Source organism: Notechis scutatus, chromosome Z (assembly GCF_049901735.1).
Source record: "Notechis scutatus isolate UNSWTSFEM ecotype Mainland chromosome Z, rNotScu1.2, whole genome shotgun sequence".
Taxonomy (NCBI): Eukaryota; Metazoa; Chordata; class Lepidosauria; order Squamata; family Elapidae; genus Notechis; species Notechis scutatus.
The window spans coordinates 58,039,555-58,054,938 of record NC_142025.1 but is presented as its reverse complement, the minus strand read 5'-3'; the positions used below and the strand labels follow the sequence as shown (position 1 = coordinate 58,054,938).

General features: G+C 44.5%; 1 protein-coding gene across 7 annotated transcripts in view; it reads left to right on the top strand.

The window, feature by feature from the left end:
* LIMD1 (LIM domain containing 1) overlaps nt 1–15,384 on the top strand; it is an 87,935-nt gene that overhangs the window by 36,292 nt on the left and 36,259 nt on the right. For all 7 annotated transcript variants that reach the window (XR_015745646.1, XM_087945563.1, XM_026678484.2 and 4 more), the window contains one exon: nt 2,766–2,867. Coding sequence is in view for 6 of the 7 variants with exons in the window: in XM_087945563.1 (XP_087801689.1) it covers nt 2,766–2,867 (102 nt within the window). In the remaining variant the exon portion in view is untranslated. The remainder of the gene's footprint in view (nt 1–2,765; nt 2,868–15,384) is intronic.

Below are 15,384 nucleotides of genomic sequence, written 5' to 3'. Positions count from 1 at the left end.
TATTAAAATATATCTTGAACAGAAGTGTAGATTTATTTTTTAAACTTGATTACAATTGCTTTCATTTTTGTTGTTATTTTAGTATGGTGAATGGCTAGATACAATTACTAAACAAGTTATTTGTTAATCATCTTTTTAGGGAATTACTGAACATGTAAAAGAATGTTGTAATGAAAGTAGCCATGTGAACCTTGGTTTCAGGGGTGGGATTCTACAGGTTCGCACCTATTCGCTAGAACCGGTTGTTAGCATTTTAAGCAGTCCGGAGAACTGGTTGTTAGAAGAAATAACTGGCCTAATCCTGTAAGGAAGGCAGGAAGGAAACATTTTGGTGTTGCTTACAGAAACTGCCTCTCCATTAACCCTTATTACATTCTTGGCAGGACTAGACTTCCTGTCTCAGGAACTTCTCTGGAGTTTTTTCCCCTCCTTTGCTGGTACTTTGCTTGTGTGGAGTGACCATTCAAAGTTACAATGGCACTGAACAAAGTGACTTATGACCATTTTTCACACTTACAACTGTTGCAGCGTCCTCACAGTCATGAGAGGCCAGGCAAAGAGATGCGTGCCTCGATGTGAGTGATGTTGAGTTGGCCACACCAGCCAGTCACATTTCCACCAAGCCACACCCACCAACAAAGCCGGTTGTTAAAAAAATTGAATCCCACCCCTGAGTATGTTGTGTAAATACACCCATTTGATAGTTCTTCTGTAGACAATTGATAACAGGCCAGGAGTTAAATTGATGATTAAATTTAGCCAGAGGGTGAATATATTAAGTTAATGAAGTAGCTACACTGTATTATGCTGTCTCTAAGAAGGTAAGCAGGCAAAGAGGAATTATTATAAACTCTTTGAACAGCTCCTTGCAACTGTTTGTGCTAATAAAGGATTTCCCTTCAAAAATAAAGTATAACTAGGATTTGTAGAAATTTAGTGCAACTCATCTGAAAGATTATGAAAGACTATTAGATATATATTGCAAAACATTTTTTTAAAAGACCAATTAAATATGGCATATATAAGTCTCAAAACTATATGCTTCCTATTGTTTATTCATTCTTTCAAAATGTGTTGAATAAAGGTGACATGTTTCATTTTGCAGATGACTTTAAAAACATTTTGATGAGGAATAGCAAAGGTAAAGAAAAAACAATTTCCTGGTTTTGCCTTATTTTCTTGGTAACTGGAATATTCTTATTTATAGCCTTATGAGTGGTTCACACAATACAGATAAGACCTGTATTGCTGACTTTCTCTTTTCCATTTAAACCTTCCACGATGTTTTATTTAATAGATTTATTTTAAACTTGAGAGAAGCTGTATACCAAGCAATAAGAACATTTTTTTACAATTTATCTTGTAAAATCACAAATCTCTTTAAGGTTTCAGATTCTTTATTTTTGTATTTTGAAATCAGTTTTTTAAATTATCAATTATTCAAGAGTTTAGATACCAACTACAGGGGCAATCCAGCAACTGCAGGAGTATTCCAGCTCCCATCCTCACATTTAGCTTACAGTACAGTACTGTATTATGTAACCTGGAAATTGTTGCTGGTGCAAAATGCAATAATCAGGTGGCTTAGTGGACTCCTCATATCCACATGTTACTGTTGTGCTAAAATAACTACTTTACTTCTAGTTTAAGATTTAACTATTGGTATATAGGCCCTAAAACAAACAAAATATCTATTAGATTGCCTTCACCATTATAAACCTGCACAATTACTAAGATTATTTGGAAATATTCTTTTATGGGTGACACAATTTGTCAAGTCATATTGCAGTCCCTTGTATATAAGACTTTTCAAAGGTAGCAACTGCCCTTTGCATGCTTTCCAGGTTATTAAACTGTTTAAACACTTAGTGTAAACAGATTTTTTTTCTTTTATCTCCTTTTCATTTTTAATACAAAGTAGTCCACAACTTACAACCATTCAATTAGTGAGTGTTGGATGTTATAATGGCACTGAAAAAAGTGACATGACCGTTTTCCACATTTATAGCAATTGCAGCATTCCCATGGTTCTATGATCAAAATTCAAACACTAGGCAACTCATTCATATTTATGACAGTTCAGTGTCCTGGAATCATATGACCTTTTGTGACCTTCTGACAAAGTCAATGGGTAAGCCAGATTAATTTAACAATGTTACTAATTTAACTACTGTAGTGATTCACTTAACAATTGTGGCAAGAAATGTCATAAAATGGGACAAAACTCAGTTAACAAGTCTTCCTTACATATGACAAAAGAATTAAATAAATGAATGCATGCATGCATGGGCTTCCTAAGCCAGTGTTATAATGCTTGTCAAAAATAGTAATATTTATAGGGAAGAAATAGCTATATTTTCCCATATAGCAATATATTTTGGGTAATTTACAAAGATACTTCCCCCCCCCTTTTAAGCATATAAACCTTGTTAAGGTACAGGATGATGAAAATGCACAGAATGTGTTTATTTCTGGTAATAAGAAAATATGCTTAAATTTCTTTGCTCCTCATTGCCAATGCTTCTTCTTTGTCTGCTTTAATGTAACATTTCATCAAATCCTTGATGCTATAAAACTAAATATCTCATTTTCTCCTGGGGATACTTTTTGATTTTTTTGTTATTTGTGTAATCTGATTCTGATAAATCATTTGTTAATCTCCTCCTCCTCCTCCTCCTCCTCCTCCTCCTCCTCCTCCTCCTCCTCCTCCTCCTCCTCCTCTTCCTCTTCCTCTTCCTCTTCCTCTTCCTCCTCCTCCTCCTCAGGAACTTGTGTGAAATGCAGCAAAGGTGTTTATGGAGCAAACCAGGCCTGCCAGGCAATGGGGAATCTCTACCATGATGGATGCTTCACCTGCGGAGCATGTAGTAAGTAACTATCTTAAACAGAATTTTCTTATCTTAGATGCTATTTAAAGTGGAAATTCTGTGCTAGTAAATGATGTCCACATGTCATTTTTCGTACATGTTCCTGGTGTCTGAAAATGTTTAAAGCCAAGATTGGGAATTTAGCTGTTTTATTAAATTTCTGCTACACAAGAGGTAGAATTCTTCTATCAAAAGCAAGTCAAACATCTCTTGCTCGCAGGAAGATTGGCAGGAAGTGGAATTCTCTTAGGTAACTTTTTCATGTTTCTATGCATTTTGCAAGTGGGTTTGAATATCACAAAAGCAAACTGACTTTTGTACAGTTTCTGGTCTGCATGGTTTAATTGTTGGGTTAGTTTGTTGCTAAGCAGTTGGAAGTTCAGGATCTATTTGGTTCATGTTTGTACAAGAACAGTTTTCTAATCTTCCACCCAAATATTTACGCTTATTGACATACTGTCAGGTAAAATCTAGGAAAAAAATAGTTATGTATAAGAGGAAAATGATCCAGGATCATTTTGTGTGATCCAGGAAAACCTGGAGACATCCCAGGAAATAATATATGTTTTTTCAAAGGAGCTTCTGTTAAGGTTTCTCCAGGGATGGGATTCTACCGGTTCTGTCCGGCTCTGTAGAACCGGTAGCCTTGAAGAGCAGCAGACAGAACCGGTTCTATGTCTGCTGCTGTTTTGGCCCAACCGTCTGCCCGGGTTCTTACCTGACCTTTATTTCCTGCTTTTTCAACCTTAGCTGCTTTGCGTGGCACAGCTGCAGTTGAAAAAGCGGGGGAAAAGTGCTTTTTCAACCACTACGAACCCGTGTGCAGCACTGCTCAGATGTCCAGGCAGCAAGCTGACGATGATTCATATGCGCGCATGTATACGCAAATCATAGATCATCGAATGGTAGTTACACCAGTCGGATCCCACCCCTGGGTTTCTCTAGTCACAGTCTATGGCATATCTTATTTGGATGGGACTCTGAATCACAGAGTTATTAACTTCTCTGATAACTCTAAATGTCTGCTGCACCTTTTATTTCTTAGTATTAATTATATAGATATGTTTAAATTAAGACAACTGCTCTTGGAATTTGGTAGCTAGACTAAGTAGGGTAAGCTGTAAATGCACTCTAAAGCTGTTTTATGATCAGGGCCCCCATTTTCATTGATTTATCTGTTTTGAGGACGTATGGAAACCATCAGGTTGAAGAAACAAAAAAGGAATTTCTGTTAGTGATAATAGATAAAATCTAATTGAATCTTTGTTTACAAAATGCAATTTAAAAAATAAAATATGTAGAAAATAATGGATGAAAATAAGTTTTTTTAAAAATAGCATCCATGCATCCAACAAATAATGTAATTGTTAAGTTATAATATCAAACAAAAAAACAAAAAATAATCATAAATTAGAAATTTTAAAAATTAACGTTATATTCTTATAGATTGCCTAGATTATACATTAAGGTATTTATTCTTAGAAAATACAATAAAATCTATGTCAAAGGGAAACATTGTAACACTTTTTGATTTGTAGAAAAGTAACATTTTCAAATTACACTTGAAAATTACACATTTTTGAAACTTGGTTTTGAAACCTGGAATAGTAATATTTTCCTTGACACTTAGAGAAGTAGTACCTTTCCAGTCAGTCAATACCTGTTAATTTCTTAGCTTTCCCCATTATAAACAATTTACTTAAAAACAATCAAATTCTATAGTTTTATAAAACGTAATGCAAAATACCATTAACATCTTAATGTGAAAAGATTCATCTATACATCTACCTATATAAGTTACAATATTGTTCCAAATAAAAAAGGTGGGTATGAACAATTTATATGAATTAATGTACCTCAGGGCTGAAGTGAAGTTAATATTTTTAATAGTTGCATTCATTGATACACCATAATCAGATCAAATAGATTGACAGATGATACTGGTAATATGGCTCCGCACTACATCCTACAACACCTTGAATCTCCAAATACCTACACAAGGGTCCTCTTTGTAGACTTCAGTTCAGCATTCAATACCATCATTCCAGACATTCTTCTAACTAAACTAAGGCAGCTAGCGGTACCTGAACATACTTCTAAGTGGATCATAAGCTTCCTAACAGCCAGGAAGCAGCAGGTGAAACTAGGCAGAATCACATCTGATACCTGTACAATTAGCACAGGGGTCCCCCAAGGCTGTGTACTTTCTCCACTTCTCTTTTCCCTATATACCAATGGCTGCATCTCAAACGATCCATCTGTTAAAATATTGAAGTTTGCAGATGACACAACAGCGGTCTCATTCGAGACAACAACGAATCCACATACAGACAGGAGGTTGTACAACTTGCCTCATGGTGTAACCGGAACAATCTGGAACTGAACACACTCAGAACTGTAGAAATGGTAGTAGACTTTAGAAGAAACCCTCCCATACTACCACCTCTTACAATACTAGACAACAGTATCAACAGTTGAGACCTTCACATTTCTAGGTTCTATTATATCACATGACCTAAAATGGACACCTAACATCAAAAACGTCATCAAAAAAGCACAACAAAAAAATGTTCTTTCTGCGCCAACTCAGAAAGCTCAAACTGCCCAAGGAGCTGCTGATACAGTTCTACAGAGGAATTATTGAGTCTGTCATCTGCACCTCTAGAACTGTCTGGTTTGGTTCTGCAACCCAACAAGATAGACACAGACTTCAGAAGATAATTAGGACTGCAGAAAAAGCAATTACTACCAATCTGCCTTCAATCAGGTATACTGCACAAGTCAAAAAGAGGGCTGTGAAAATATTTTCAGACCCCTCATATCCCGGACATAAACTGTTTCAACTCCTACCCTCAAAACAATGCTATAGAGCACTGCACATCAGAACAACTAGACACAAGGACATTTCCCCCGAATGCTAAACAAATAATTCTCCTGAGAGCCGTTCGGATCATCCAGAGAGTGGGAGGTGCTTCAGTCTACATCGTTGATGGCTGAGCTCAATCACTGAGGAACGCTCCGCCCTCCATCACGTGGCTCTCTTGCGTTCCCCAGTTTGCGCTCAGCCGTCGTCAAGTTAGGCTGTGCATTTCTCACTCCTTGGCCGATCCAAGACTTGCTCTCAGGTTTGAACATATTACAAGAAAAACAATTTATTTTCCTTAGCCTTCTGGCGCAGGACTGGGGATTTAAGGGAGCGCGTTTCTTTCGCCCCCAGGGTTGTAGAGCAGGCGGCTTTCGCGCTCGGCGCTAACCCCCCAATTCGATCTCTTGCCTGCCGTTTCTCTCGCCGCGCAGCGGCTTTACTGATCGCTGATATAGCGCTGCTGGTATTCCCCCACCGCAACGCCGCTCGCCCTAAGAAGGGCGAAAACTTACTGCCTGGCTTCCTTGGCCTCTTTTAGGGCCGGAGAAGTAACCTTCGTTGCCCTGAGCAGCCCGGGACTTTAGGGCGTGGGCGATCGCCTCTAGGCGCCTCCACGTGGCGGGCGCCATCTTGATTGAGGCCTCATAGCGCTGCGGTAACCGGCCCTAGCACAGGCCTCTCAGCCTGTAGGGCCTTTGGTAATTGGTACACTTTAGTAATTGTTGGCTTCCGCAGCAGGCTCAGGGCAAGTGATAGCAGCCTATCCCTCCCAGTTGTTGCCTGGGAGCTCCAGCTGCCAGAGGCCTCTTACCAGCCTCAGGCGTTTAATTCGGAAAATTGGCAATTTTTCATTACTAGAGTAATAATAATAATATTAATAATTACAATAATAATAATTATAATAATAATAATATTAATAATAATATAATAATAATAATAATCATAATAATATTAGAACAAGAATATTAACAATAGTTCTAATACTAATAGACATTGGAATATCTGCCTGTATGCAGGTCTAGATATTTCCTCACATATATGTTTATATTTATACTCACATATAGATAAACCTTGGTGAGTTTATTCCTGTAATTTTTCTCTTATTGATATTGAACCTTAGCATTCCAAGTCTCATTGGATTGTTATCCTGCTTGTGCAGATAAGTATTAAGAATTATTTCAACATCTATATTACAGAATTTATACATCTAAATTCCAAAAGGGGGTGCGGGCCAGCTGAAAGGACACCCGACCTTTGTTGTAGGTCGAACCCTTGGCGAGCCAACCGCCTTTAACTGTATTACTGTCCTTTCTTGTACAATGGCAGATGACATTCCCACCAAAGGCCCTTCTTTGAAGGCCAAATCCAAATCCTACCACCTGCGCAAACAGGCTAAGGAAACTCCTAAGGAAACACCTAAAGAGACTTCTAAGGCTTCTCAGAGAGACGCCCTACGACGTCATAGGGCTCTCGAGAGGGAATTTGACAGGCGGTCCAGAGAGGTACAACCGGTACTTCAAGCACCCTCCGCTCCTTCTACCTCCAGACCCCCCCCCTCCTCCAGATTGTTTTTCCGTCTCCAGGCGCAGCCCTTCCCAGGGACACCAGGTTCCCGGCCCATCAACCAGACGGCCTCCTGAAGCTACATTCACGCCCACGGCCGCTGGTCTTTGCCAGGAGGAGGCCCCCACATCTGAGATCCCTGCGCACATACAGGCATTGATGGAATGGGCCATTCGCCAGGGGATAGCAGAGGGCCTTCAACAGATGTCCAGGTCTACTCCCCCCTCACTGGCGCCCGAACACGACCCACCATCAGTGAGGTCCTCGCCTAGATCGGACCCTACTCGTGGTCAGGTACCTTCTCAAGGGGGCAGTCCTCTCCCAGAAAGGGACCCGGAAGAGGATATAGAGTATCTAGACCAATTTGGGGGGGGAAGAGGAAATGGAATGGGGTCTATGCAACAAGAGGAGCCCCTATCGGAGGTAGATCCCATGGAGGGGACATGTCCGAGGATGAGGGTCTCACCCCGGACCAACCCACTGTTGCGGGCCTGTTCAAGCCCCACATGTTTAAATCCCTGTTATTTAAAGCCAGGAACATCTCTGGCCTGTCTGTGCAAACCTCCTCAGCTCTCCCCTCCCCGGCAGAAGGTCAGGAGGACGCCATCTTTAGTCAACCCGTGGTGGAGGCGGAGGTAATCCCGGCTCCACCCCTATTTCATGACCTGGTCTCAAATCAACTGAATTCTACTAGGGCCCCTCCCGCCCCATCCAGCCTGGACAGGAGGTTCTTTAACCTCGAGTCGAGTTTCTGTGACTTACTCAACACCCCCGAGGTGGATGAGCCCATTGTTGGGTTGGCCTCCTCGTCCTCCCCCAGTGACCCCCTAGAGGCTTTGAAACCCGAGGACAAGAGGTCCGAGCTCGCCTTACGTAGAGCTCATCAAGCGGACTCCTGGGCCATTAGTTCAGCCACTGCGGCTTCTTTCTTCACCAGATCTTGATCCGGTGGCTTGGCAACTGAAGCAACATGTTCCCCCCTCCAACACAAGGGCTCACCAAGACATAGCAAAACTGACGGCCGCGGCGGAAGTCTCCGCTGATGCCACCTTCCATGCGGTCAAGTTCTCTGCCCGGGCAATAACGTCCCATGTCACTGCTCGCCGCCTGCTATGGCTTAAACACTGGCAGGCGGACGTTAAAAACAAAGTTAAGCTGGCTACTGCCCCCATAAAAGGGGACAAACTATTTGGCACAGCTCTGGACCCCTTGCTATCTGAAACCCGGAGCAAGAGAAAATTTCTCCCTCCTCTGTTTCGGAGGTCAGAGTCTAGAGCCCCCAGCCATTTCGGAGAGGCTCCTCCCGCCCTTTCTACCAGTCTCCCTTCCCGCCAAGGTACTCGAGACCCCCCTCCTCCCGACCGTTCCAGCCCCAGGATCGAACCGATCCGGCCGATAGGAACAGGAGGGGCAGCGGCTATAGGCGTCCCTTCAGGGGTTCAGGAGGGAGGCCCTTCCGGCGTAGATAGATCCCGTCCCTCCCCTCCCATCAGCGGACGCCTCAAGCACTTTGCCGACCGATGGGACTCTTCCACCTCTGATACCTGGGTCCGTGATACCATCAGACTCGGCCTCACGCTCTAATTCAAGAGCGCCCCCTGACTTCTTTCTGGCGTCCCCCCCTCAAGGGACCCCATCAAACGCAACCTAATGGATTCAGCAATCCATCATCTTCTCCACATACAGGCCATTCAACCCGTCCCACCCTCCCAGCGGGGCAGGGGTTCTACTCCCATCTTTTGTAGTTCCCAAATCCTCCGGAGGATGGAGGGCCATCTTGGACCTTAAACACCTTAACCGTTATCTGGTCTATCGCAGGTTCAAGATGCACACCCTGCAGTCCATCCTCCTCAGCATCCGGCAGGGGGACTGGCTATCCTCCATAGACCTCTCCGAGGCCTACCTCCACATTCCAATCCGACCCTCCCATTTCAAATTCCTCAGGTTCTGCTACAACCACCGCCACTTCCAATATGTCGCCCTTCCCTTTGGGTTGGCCTCTGCCCCGAGGACCTTCACTAAGGTCCTCGCGGCCCTGGTGACCCATCTCAGGAATCTCCCGGTCCGCCTCCATTGCTACCTGGATGACATCCTCATCCTCTCTCCCTCCAGACCCCAAGCAGACAGGGACATCAGGGTTATTATCTCGGCCCTCCAAGACCATGGTTTCCTAGTTAATTGACAAAAGAGCCAACTATCCCCATCTACTAGTATCTCCCACTTGGGGGCTGTCATTGACTCAGTGCAGGGTAAGGTGTTCCTCTCCCCCGAGAGATTCCTTAGTATCCAGGAAGCCGTCAAGCATATCAGACGATCCAGGAAGGTTACAATTTTAGAATTGTTCAAATTACTGGGTAAAATGGTTTCTTGTATCTCCATTGTTCCATGGGCCCGTTTACACGCTAGACCCCTACAATGGTTCCTGCTCCCGTTCCAGCGGACCGGCAGAAGCAACTCAAAGGCCACAGTCAAGGTACCTCCAAGAGTCCTTACATCTCTCCTCTGGTGGACCAGTCCCACCATCAACAAGGGTCACTTCATCAAGGAGCCCCACCGCCTCACCCTCACCACAGATGCCAGCCTGTCCGGATGGGGCGCTCACATCCTCTCGCTCTCAACTCAGGGCACATGGTCTCAGGTAGAACGGGGGTGCAGTATAAACTGGCTGGAGCTCCACGCCATCTTCCTCACCCTGCGCAGTTTCCTCCCCCAAGTACGCGGGCGACATGTCCTCATACTCACGGACAACGTCACCGCCAGGGCTCACGTCAACCGTCAGGGGGGCACACAGTCCATCCGTTTGATGAGGGAGGCCGAACGCCTCTGCCGTTGGGCAGAGCGCAATCTCCTCTCCCTCAGAGCCGAACTCATCTCAGGGGACTCAAACACCCAAGCGGATTGGCTAAGCAGGACCTCGGTGGACCAGTCCGAATGGCGCATCCACCCGTCACTATTCAGGGAGGCGACCAGAATGTTCGGTCTCCCGTTAGTAGACCTCTTCGCCTCCCCACTCAACACGCAATTCCCCAGGTTTTTCTCTAGGTACCCCTCCCACGGGGCCGAGAATCACGACGCCCTCCGTTGCCCCTGGCCCACAGGGCTCCTCTATGCCTTCCCGTCTCTAGCCCTGGTTCCCAGAGTTCTCCAGAAGCTCATCTCCGAGAGGGCAGAGCTGATTCTAGTGGCACCCTTCTGGCCCAGGCGCCCCTGGTTTGCGGACCTCCGCAACTTATCGAGTGGCCCCTCCCTGGAGAATCCCCGGCCAGGATATCCTCTCTCCCAGGGCCCCTCCAACACCCAGACCCTCAGTGGCTCCAGTTAGCCATTTGGAGGTTGAGCGGGAGGCGCTTAAGGAAAGAACGGTTTTCTGACCAAGTTATTGAGACCATTTTAGCCGCCAGGCGACCTTCAACAACCCGCATATACAACGCCACTTGGAAGGGATTCTGCAAGTAGTGTCATAGTCTCCAGATCAACCCGCTGTCACCTTCCACAGCTCAGGTCTTGGAGTTCCTCCAGGAGGCCTGAGGAAAGGGCTTTCCCCAACACCCTGAGGCGTCAGGTCGCAGCGCTATCCACAGTCATTGACTGTGATAACCTGGGTTCCCTTTCCCACCACCCCGTATTCGGGCATTCCTCAGGGGGCCACTAACCTGTGTCCCCAACCATACACCGATACCCTACCTGGGACCTTAACAAGGTCCTGGTGTCTCTGACTAAGCAACCCTTTGAGCCTCTCAGGGAAGCCTCTCTCCAATTCCTAACATTCAAAGTGGTATTCCTGGTAGCTATTACTTCGGCCCGCCGCATATCGGAGTTAGCAGCCTTGTCGGTAAGGAAGGACCTTTGCATATTCCATGCCGATAGGGTGGTCCTCCGACCGGACCCTACCTTCCTGCCCAAGGTTAACTCGACCTTTCACAGGGCTCAGGAACTCATACTCCCGAACTTCTGTCCCAATCCCTCGCGGGAAAGGGAGAAGCTTTGGCACTCACTGGACGTAAGACGGGCCCTACGCATTTACATTAAGCGTACCCAACCCTTCCGGAGGTCAGAATCTCTCTTCCTTTCCTTCCAGCCCAAATCCTTAGGCCACAAAGTGTCCCCGTCAACCATCGGCCGCTGGATTAGGGCTACCATTTCAAGGCTTATTTGTCCCAGGCACTGCCGGTACCCAGGGGGATCACAGCACACTCCACCAGAAGTGCAGCCACCTCGGCGGCTTGGGCCACCCAGGCTCCAATTTCTGATATTTGTCGGGCAGCCACTTGGGCATCCCCTCTCCTTTCATTAGACACTATAAGATTGACACCTTTGCCTCGGCGGAGGCTTCGTTTGGTAGGCGAGTCCTCCAGCGAGTCTTCAGGGAACCTCGGAGATTGCAGGACCAGGCGGGGTCCCTCCGTAGGACAGCCAAGCTTTGGTATGTCCCACTCTCTGGATGATCCGAACGGCTCTCAGGAGAATGGGCGTTGGTTCTTACCTGACACGCCATTTCTCTGGAGCCGTGAGGATCATCCAGCCCCACCCTGCTAATTTACCGTCTGGTGGGGCCTTGTTTCGACCAATGACCTCTTTAGCATAGGAAGAGCAGAGCAACGTCCTTCTCTTCACCTTCGTCTTCACGCAAACTGGGGAACGCAAGAGAGCCACGTGATGGAGGGCGGAGCGTTCCTCAGTGATTGAGCTCAGCCATCAACAGCGTGACTGAAGCACCTCCCACTCTCTGGATGATCCTCACGGCTCCAGAGAAATGGCGTGTCAGGTAAGAACCAACGCCCATTCCCTCAACACTGTCCAATTATTTACTAAGTCTGCCCTAGTATTACTATTAATCTTCTCATCACTCCTTATCACCCATCCCCTCCCACTTGTGACTGTATGACTGTAACTTTGTCACTTGTATCCTGACCATTTATATTGACTATTTCCTAGTATGATTTGATTGCTTATTGTACCCTTTGACTATTATTAAGTGTTGTACCTTATGATTCTTGACTCTTGACGAATGTATCTGCCAGAATGGTTTTTTTTTCATCCTGATTGGTTGGGAGTCTTGGTCTGTGTTTATTGGTCTTGGAGTTTGCTGTGTTCTGCTTGATTGGTGTTTCTAATATGTTCTGTCTGTTTTGTAGCTTTTTTTTTCTTGATTGGCTGGCAACATTGTGTTTGCTGTATTGGAGGCTTTTAGTGTGGCTTGGCTCCGAGTAAACGGATGGCTATCATTTATTAGGAAGCTAGGTTTCATCTGGGTGCCTGGTTGGGGTGTGTTTGAGCTGGAGGTATCGGGGGGGGGGTTGTGCCAAGGTGTTTGCCTGGCTTGTGGTGTGGAGATTTTTTTGTTTGTGAGTGCAGGCTTTCAGATAATTGACAGTCTGGTGGAGTCATCTCTTCTATTCATGCTTTCAGGTCTTTTTTCAATCTCTATGGCTTCTCTGATAATTCTGTAGCTGGGGTTTTCTATAGCGGCTAGGGTTTTGGTGCCATTGAAGTCAATGCTATGACCTGTGGCTTTCATGTGTTGGACTAGTGAGGAAGTGCGTTCCAGCTTTTTACTGCATTTTTGTGTTCGTCCAGGTGGGTACTTATTCTTTTATTGGTCTGTCCAATGTATGTGGCAGGGCATGATGCACAGGGGACTTCATATATGCCTTGGTTTTCCATGTCAATTTTAGCTTTGGGGTTTCTTAGGATGGCTGCTATTTTTCTGTCTGTTTTGAAGGCAGTCTTGATGTGATGCCTGTGTAGTATCTTACTGATTTTGTCTGTAGTACCGCTTATATAGGGCAGGACAGCTGTTCCATAGGTCTGTTCATCTTCTAGGTCTCCATTATGTCTCAGTGTGTTTTTGTGGATCAAGCCAGTTATTTTGCTTTTGTGGAAGCCGTTGGCTGTCAGTACTTGAGTCAGGGTGCATAGTTCAGTCTTTATGTGTGTCTTGTCTGCCAGGCGTTTGGTTCTGGCAGTTAGTGTTTTGGCGGAGTTTATCTGTGCTGGGTGGTGGTGGGATTGGGCATTGAGGTAGCGGTTGGTGTGTATTTTCTGGTATATGGTGTGTCCTAGTGTGCCATCTGTTTTTTTATAGATTAGTACATCTAGGAATGGTAGTTGTTTGTTTGTTTCCGTTTCCATGGTGAATTTGATTTTGGGGTGTGTGCTGTTTAGGTGTGTTAGGAAATTGTTTAGGTTTTCTTTTCCATGGGGCCAAATCACAAATGTATCATCAATGTATCTTAACCATAGTTTGGGTTTGTGGGTGGCATTGGCTAGGGCTCTGGATTCGAATTCTTCCACGAACAGGTTTGCAATGACGGGTGACAGTGGTGATCCCATAGGGGCTCCTTCAATTTGCTTGTGTCTTTGTCCTTTGTATATGAAATATGTGTTGGTTAAGCAGTGTTCTGCTAGTTCCATGAGGTGTTTGGGTGGTTGGTATTTATTTTTGATGATTTCAAGGGTTTCTTTTATCGGGACTTGAGTGAATAGTGAAACCACGTCAAAACTTACAAGCAGATCTTCTTGTTCCACGTGTAGATCTTTTATCATTTCCAAGAGGTGGTATGAGTTTTGTACATGTGAAGCTGCTGCTTCAGCATGGAGCTGTAGCTGCTTTGCTAGGTATTTGGCTAGGTTTTGTAGTGGTGCTCCTCTGGAGCTGACTATGGGTCTGAGAGGTATGCCTTCTTTGTGTATTTTGGGGAGGCCATATAGTTTGGGGCATCTGGAAGATTTTTCTCTTGGGATGATCGTCTGTTGGATCTCTTTGCTCATGTGGCTGGTTATAATTTTCTTCTTGGTTATTTTTTCCAGATATGTGGTTGGGTCCATGTTTATGGGTTTGTATGTGGAGTCTTGGAGTAGGTCTGACAATTTTGTTTCATAGTCTTTTCTATCAATTACTACTGTGGCATTACCTTTATCTGTTGGAAGTATGATTATGCTGCTGTTGTTCCTTAGGGCTTGCAGGGCTTTTAGTTCCTCTTTGTGCAAGTTGCTTTTGGGTGGTTTGCTTGTGCATAGGATGTTAGTGACTTGGTGTCTTATTCTATCAGCTTCATCTGAATTTTAATTTAGTTAGGCTGGATTCCACTCCACATATGATAGATTCTGTGGGGATTTTTTTGGGTGTTATACATAATTGAATCCTTTGGTTAGGACATCTGTTTCTGTTTTGGTGAGTTCTCTGTTGGAAACGTTGTATACTAATTGTTTCATGTGTTGTTGTGAGTTATTGGGGGCTTTCTTGTCATGTTCTAATTTCTTAAATTTCTTCACGAGTTTGTCGTTTTTGTAAGTGGTTTCAGTTTCAGCTCTCCAAGTTGTAAGTTGTTTTGTCTTGTCCCAAAGTAGAGGGTGGATTTTGCTGCTCAATTCCAGGTGTAGGGTTAGGAGATCTTTGTTTAACTGATCGAGTTGGAATCTCTTTCTGTGGAGCTTGTTCCTGAGTAGAGCCATTTTAGTTCTTTTCAGGGTACGTTTAGTAGCTGCTGTACTGTGATTAATTTGAAGCAGGTGGGTGTTGCATTGTTGTCTCTGCAGCTACGTAGGAATTTGAGGTCACATAGTATTCCTGCTCTTTAACTTCCAGCTCTTGTAAGTTTTGGTCTGGCTGTTTATTTCCTCCCCGTAGAGGTCTGATATTTGTTTTCTTAAGTTTTTACGGGTATCTGTATGTATGGTATTCAGCTTTGTTCGGGTATTTTCCCACGTCATTATAGTTGTGGTTTTAAAGTTGTAGCAACGTTTTGGCAGAATCTCATCTGCCATTATCAGGCTTCTGTATTGTGTTCGTCTGTGAGTCAGACTTTCACAGCCGTTTCTGTTTTAAATTTGGTGCTAGCTTACCGCTGTGCCAGAATGTTGTTTTTTTTTGCCAGCCAATCAAGACACACACACAAAAAAAGCTACAAAACAGACAGAAGATATTAGAAACACCAATCAAGCAGAACACAGCAAACTCCAAGACCAATAAACACAGACCAAGACTCCCAACCAATCAGGATGAAGAAAAAACCATTCTGGCACCAAATTTAAAACAGAAACGGCTGTGAAAGTCTGACTCACAGACGAACACTATAAAGAAGCCTG